At 37.4% G+C, this 7,223-nt stretch overlaps 1 protein-coding gene across 1 annotated transcript in view; it reads left to right on the forward strand.

Annotated features, from left to right (window-relative positions):
- LOC122980070 (testis-expressed protein 264 homolog) overlaps positions 1-6,817 on the forward strand; it is a 34,859-nt gene extending 28,042 nt beyond the window's left edge. The window contains exon 4 of the mRNA XM_044347773.1: positions 6,194-6,817. Coding sequence (XP_044203708.1) covers positions 6,194-6,480 — 287 coding nt within the window. The 3' untranslated portion in view covers positions 6,481-6,817. The remainder of the gene's footprint in view (positions 1-6,193) is intronic.
- Positions 6,818-7,223: the final 406 nt, after the last annotated feature.

Genomic DNA, 7,223 nt, shown 5'->3' on the forward strand with positions numbered 1-7,223 from the left:
CTTCCATAAATAACAAAAAGCGTTAAACATAATGAAGAGAAATATTGACAAGCGTTAAAGAAAGACCATTGTTAAACTGTCTCATGTCAGGCTTCAGAATCAAATATAAAAACCTGTGATGTCACCTGTAGGTTACTGATTTGAAACCACAAAACAGGAAACAGTCATTTGACCCACTTTAAAGATATTGATTAGTACAGCTTTTAATTTTGTTTTGACAGCCAAGACACATTTAAGAGGATGTGAAATTAGCTATTGAGACCATAAAATTGTATATAAAAATTGTGGTTTTTCCCCCAATCAGGTCAAGCGAGTCATTTACTTTCTCGTGGCCGTTAGAAAACTGCATGTTAAGGCACCTCAGCCGTGGTGTTTACTGCTCGGGTGTGACCCAGGGGAACTGGAATCTTGTTTCTACTGCTGTTTAGTTTATGAGAATCCTCGCAAAAGCAAACTGTGATTGACACCTTCTTAGGTGTTAATGAAAAGCCCAGACACAACAGCCTCTGGTGGAAGTGTGCTACCACTCACACCAAGGGGGCTGTCCACAGTTATACGGGCACCATATGGAAAACTTGCTTTCACTGTAAAAGATACACAAACACAACACAATTCCATTTCCTCATGAGATGTAAAAGCTTGTGGAGGAGTGTTTTTCAGGAGTCAATACTATATGAAGCGAGTTTAATCATGCGTTGACATGGAATATGAAAATAAGCCTATTTGATGATAACCGCATAGCTCCTAATTGATACGGCTTTGAAGCAGAGGCCATATTGTTCAATTAAATACAAGCAGGCTGTATATTGAATCCAAATATAGACTAACTTAAAAGACACAAATAAAAAAATAACCACAGAAGACAAAAGATATGGGTCAGCATCTGTTACAGCATATATTTGGTTTTGACATGTTGTTGTTTACGTAGAATACAATCTGTGCTGAAGCAATTTATTCACAGCAATTTATTTATTTTGGTGAAAAGAAATCGCCAACTGTTTCAAAAACCGTTTGCTCATTTATCAAGCACAAATACTAAATATTCTGCGGTTCCAGCTTCTCAAAAGTGAAGATTTGCTGCTTTCCTCTATTTTATATCATTGTAAATTGAATTTCTTTGGGTTTTGGACTGTTGGTCTGACAAAATAGGCAATCTGAAGATGTCATATTGGGCTCTGGGAACTTATGATAGGCTTTTTTCACTATTTTCTGTAGTAAAAGATTAATGGATTAATAGGGGGAAAAAATCTATAAAATTTGTCAATAATCAAAATCATTTACATAAAAAAACGTGTATCTATTTATTATACTGCTAATGAAGCTTTAAGACATTTAAAGTAATACAGTAGATGCCCCATTTGACTGCAGGTTTTGTCATTAAATACAGAAAACAGTCTGAGATGCACTCAAGAAAACCTATTTGGTGAAGTGGTGTATGCACTGAGGAGCACAGTATACAATGATTGATTTATTCAACTCTGATTTTGTAATAGAGGCTTTCAGAAAGTCTGCTTTCCTGATTAGTTTAATTGTAAACAATTCAATCAAATCAATCACTCAGTTATGGTCAGATGGCCAATGTGACATCCTGACTATGATTATTATATAATCAATATACCCTATCAACTGGCCCCTCTCAATTCGCTGATGCTCTACAAAAATGACCGTACTTTCTTTGTAAGAAATATTTTTTTGAGATTACTTCATGCATGAAAAATGGGTTCAAATTTAAATAGAATATTCTTCTGACTGTAATAACTGTAATTTTTGCCTTTCCAAAGGTAGCTGAATGCAATTCGTCGTCAATGATCTACTTTAAATTGGAAGGAAATGAATGGTTTCACACTGAAGCACATGAAAAAAGCCACTCATTTAAAGAAACAGGCTTTATAACACATAATTATTTGTCACCCTTGATTTTAATATATCCCTCTGATTTTGTGCAACCCTCACATCAAGTAACACATCTCTCTTCCACCTCCACTCACAAGCTCAAACTTTCCAATCGCACCACTGAAAACCACACCTCAAAATCCCCCTTCTGGATCTCCACACTTTGCTACAAGGTGCAGTGAAAATCTCAGTCGCGTTGACAAAATCCAATGCTTTTCATGTGTCATGGGCGCGTTGGAGAGTGGAAGTGACATTTGGGTCCATGACTGTGAATGATAATGTGACAGGTAGCCATGCTCCTGTCACACTGGGATCAACTCAGCCACGTCAGTGGAGGATTTGAGAGACTGGAGGCTTCTTTGGTCCACTGACCCATCCACCCACTCTATCCACCATTCCACCATACTGATCCCGTCTCAGTGACCGGCTCAACCCCCAGCATTCCCACACATGGCTCCTCATTCTGTTAGACAGCAGTGAAGAAATCGCCCTTTCACCCCCTAACATGGTTCACTCTGCAACACAAATGGCGTTGTTCTGAGTGGGTGTAGTGCAGTATTTTCTGTCAGTAATCCATAAACAAGTTTACTACTTGCTTTTGTTACAGTAGTTGTTACCAAAGTTGTGTTTAAGTCCCTTGGGGGCAAGTCTAAGTCAGGTGTTTAGCCTTGTGAAAACAAATCTCGTTCAAGTCTGCATAAAGGGAGGGAGTATGCTCAAAACAAACTAGATTGAATAACTGTATTTTTAGTCGAGGGGCTAACGGGAGTCTTGTCATAGATACATACAGCATAAGTTTTGATTTACAGTTCAGATTCAGATTTCAGCCGTTGATAGCACCGCTGCACAACCTAATTTATGTATTTTATGTGATCGGGCCATGTCATGCTTTAATTATATTCCATACAGTAACTGTGTTTATATTCTTTCATTCACTATGTGATATGGGCGACAGTGGGAAGGTTAACCTTGTCTCATTACTGGATAAGAGATTATTGTCATGCAGTTTCTGTATTTACATTGTTTCATTCACTGTGATAGAGACAGTGAGCAGAAGGTTTGCTGTGTAAATAGCTTCGCTTTTTTTCAACTTGTTTCATGTTGTCTTCAATAATCCTTACTGGCATCAAAAACTTGTAAACTCAAGCAGCCCATGCCAGTTATCGTAGGTCTTCCTGTCCCCACATGGTATCCCTGACATTTACATTTATGAGGCACCTCTGGAACCTATGCATGTGGGTACAGCAATAACCTCTTAACACAGAAGTATAAATGAAGCTTAGCATGTCATCCGACCACATCTGAGGGTTGAAGTGCCTATAATAACCTTACCTAGATGGCATTGCACTCATGTTGCAATAATTTAGAAGGAGGGGCATAATTGTGTGGGGGGGAAAAAAGACAAAAAAAAGCTTGAGAGAGAAGTCCAGATTCTGCCTACATTCTCTCTTCTGCACAAATGGCTAATCTAAATTGGTTGTGACTGTTGGATATTTGGTTTTGTGAAGTGCCTGCTGCATCCAACCATAACCCCCCCTCCCCTCCCCCAATTCAGACGTCAGCAAGAGCCGGGGCAGGAAGTTTCAGACACTGTTAGACCATCTGACAAGCAGATCGGCTAAAAGAGTCATTCAGGTCACTGAGTGCTGACCATTAAAATGACACGGGACTTGAACATTTTCCATTAAAGTTGTGTTAGTTCATATTATTTTATATAGCTGAGACTTAAAGAGAATGAAACTTGCAACTTAATAACTTTCAACTTTGATATTTTTACTCGAATCGTTACTCCGCACACAATAGATTAGTCTGCGCTTATTATGACCTGACAGGATTTGAGGTGAAATGCAATCATAATCTTTCTGTAAACTAAGTTTGAATAAGCACATTAAATCTTGACACACTCAAATCGTGCAGCATATTTCTCTGTCTCATTCCAATAATGGATCAACTGTCACTCAGATGCATGTAGAGAGTGATGCCTGAAGGCACCGCTAAACCCCTCCAATCAAATGCATTTTTCACTCAAAAAATATGAAGATATCATGCTTAACATGTATTTTCCAATCCAAATAGGATTTTTCTTCCCCATTGACTGATTAAATTTTGTGACTTGCTTTAGGCGGAAAACCAAGAGACTAAACTCAATGCTCTTTCAGAGAACAGTATGCATGTTTTTTTAATATTTTATTTAATTTCTCTCTCGCCTCCATCAATCACATGCACATGAGGTGCGTGTAAATTAATCAGCAAGCTCTTCACTAGATATAAAGTTGGTTGTTTCTTATTCAAATTTTGAATGCATTTTTATGATGATAAATATTTCATTCTATACTGTACACTGTGTTTAACGCTGCTTTGGGTGTCCTGCATATTTTTGCATGTAGCCAACTTGTGTTCAACAAGGTAAAAATTATTTATACTCTTTTGTATGCAGTGTTATAGTCAGAAATACATAATTTATGATGCAATCAGTATGCAGTTTACATGCAATTAGTTTATATTCTTGTGGTCTACACCTTGTTCAAACTCCAGTGTGTGCTCGAGTCTGGCCTCAGTCTCGTATTCTCTAACACCATGAAGTCATTTTCACAGCAATATCTGTCTCCTTCTCTTCGCTAATATCATATTTTTGGAATGTGTGACACAACAACACGAGCCTTTAGGTCTTTTATGTTTAGACTAAATGCAACACCAATGACAAAACATGAGCAGGCAGTAGGCTTTGTCCACATAAATATACACACTTATAACTATTCTCTACTGCTTGAATGTTGCTATGTACCACCATTTCGGGCTGAGCTCAGAAATGTGATATTCAGCATGTCTTCGTAACATATAGTTATGTTTTCTACATTTGAAGTTTAACGAGAAATGCAAAAAAAATCTGGTTTTGCTTTGCTGCTATACTCTTTTTCTTCACCTCCGTTTATCATCTGCCTTGAAGTTTGTTCAGGTTGCAGTGAGTGTTTATCTGAATGCCCAGAATGAAAATGTTATTTTCAGAGAAATAAATTTATTGATTGATAATTAGATAGCATTAGAGCTGCAACGATTAGTCAATTAGTTGATCGACAGGAAATTAATCTGCAAGTACTTTGATAATCAAATAATCGTTTTAGTCATTTTTTTAAGTAGATATGTCAAAAATTAACTGCTTTTAGCTTCTCAAATGCAATGATTTAATGCTTTTCTTTGTCATACATGACAGTAAACTGAATATCTTTTGGTTTTTTGGACTGTTGTTCAGATGAAACATTTAAAGATGAAACCTTTGACTCTGGGAAATTATAACAGGCATTATCACAATTTTCTCACATTTTATAGACAAAGTGATGAATTGATCAATCAAGAAATAATCGTCAGATTAATCGATAATGAAAGTAATGGTTAGTAGCAGCCCTAGATGACTTAGATAACTAAAGTCTTTGTTTGAAGCTTGATATTTTTCACACATTCTTCCTCATTTGAAATGCACTGCAGTGAGTAGATTTACAGTTTTTCAACTTGTAACCTCTGAGAATTTACTCCTTTCTACATTTATCCCCATTGGCGTCCCTCTGGCTTCTTTCCACTGTTTTATATAAAAGGTTAGTTCTTCCTGTGTGTGTATATCATCATCATCATCATCATCAGGTCTGCTGTTAATGACAGACTGGCTTAGTGTTAGGAGACATTGATTTGAGAAGAGTGTTATGTGGAAACAATCACCGCCACACGAAGGCAAAAGGTCAACAGACTGGCACACACAGGTATGAAATCGATCCTATTAACCTGCAAAAAACGAAACTAAAAAAAAAAGCAGCATGGAGTCAAGTGTTTCGACTGCTTATATAAACCTATACCATTACAGAGCAGGACAGCTTTGGCTTACAGGAGTTTCTCATTAACAACATTTCAGCACCTATTTTCACAGCACAAGGTGTTGCTGCTGGTATCCTATAGTTCATTAGCAACCAGTAAAAAGTGACACCGTGACGAACTATTCCTTTAAGAAATAATTTAATGCCCTTTTCATCACAGTAATTTAATATGTGCTAATCTGATATTTCATTTGAAGATGTATTTCTAAATAATGTTAAGATGACTTGCTACATGATTCATGGGTTTGGGGCAAATTAAAGGAAAATTTATTGTAGCTTATCTGAACAGTGCAGCTCAAATACAAACATGCAGATTTTGGTTGAATCCCAGCCCTGCCTGGATTTTTGGACAGCCAGGCTTTTCTCATGTGGTGTTTGTTTATAAAAGTCCGCTCACCATCTGTCCATCCCCTCCCTTTCTTTTATCACTGCTCTAGGTGCAGACTCAAACAGTGAATACAGCTCGGGGAGTGGGATTCTCCTGTCAGACAGCAGAGAGACGTCCCTGGCAGCGTCCTCTGTCCACTCTGTGCCTGTCCAGGATCAAGGGGATAGAGAGTACAGAGGGAGAAGCTCCAGGGAAACCTCATTTAAAGAGCTGGACTGGGAACAGACTGATGAACAACAGGAAGAGAGACAAGAGCAGCTTCATGGAGACTCTGACCAGAAGAGTACGGAGGTTCCCACTCAGAAGTGGTGGGGTGTTGTTGGAGGCGAGGAGTGAAAGTCCAGTCAGACTTCTTATTGTCAGTAAATCCCATGAAAAGACCAAAACCAACAATGTTTTTTTAGAGACATAAATCTTTAAAAAATGGTCATGAATGTAAACTTTCATTTTTTTAAAAATTTACTAATTTCCTTAAACAGCTGGGCACTGTGGTTCTTTGCAAACGTTAGTCAACAGGAGTAAATAGTGTATTTGTTGGGGGATTATTTTTTGGATGAATACACATTCGGTGCTCTAGTGAGTATTTACAGCAACAGGGAGGCGTATTTAGGACTGATTCAAAATAAACCACAGTGCTCATGTTTGTGGTAATAAAGGAACATTTCACCTAGTGCAACAGTGTGGCTCATTGATGTGTTTTTAATAGTTTTTTTTTTAGGAAACAATACAGGACTATGGCGCTATATCAGGCTTTGTAAATACTTGCTAGCAGGATGAATTAATAGTTAATTGTGTTCTTTTTGACGGGATTTGTTGACAATAAGAATATCACCATAACATCGTAACCTATCCTTTAATATTTTAAATGCACAGTTTTAACAGAAAGTGTTAAAATCTGCTAGATTTTTTTAATGACAGAAAAGTTCACTCAAGATCTGCAGAGCTTATTCAGGTAGCCTGAGTTCCTTGAAACACTTTTACAGAAGTGCTGCTGTTTGTCAAAATGATACAAGATGACTGAACCGAGTATTTGTTTAGCCAAAGCTTTTACTTGAATGTCTTCAACTATTAGTACTTTT

The sequence above is a fragment of the Thunnus albacares genome, chromosome 4 (assembly GCF_914725855.1).
Source record: "Thunnus albacares chromosome 4, fThuAlb1.1, whole genome shotgun sequence".
Lineage (NCBI taxonomy): Eukaryota > Metazoa > Chordata > Actinopteri > Scombriformes > Scombridae > Thunnus > Thunnus albacares.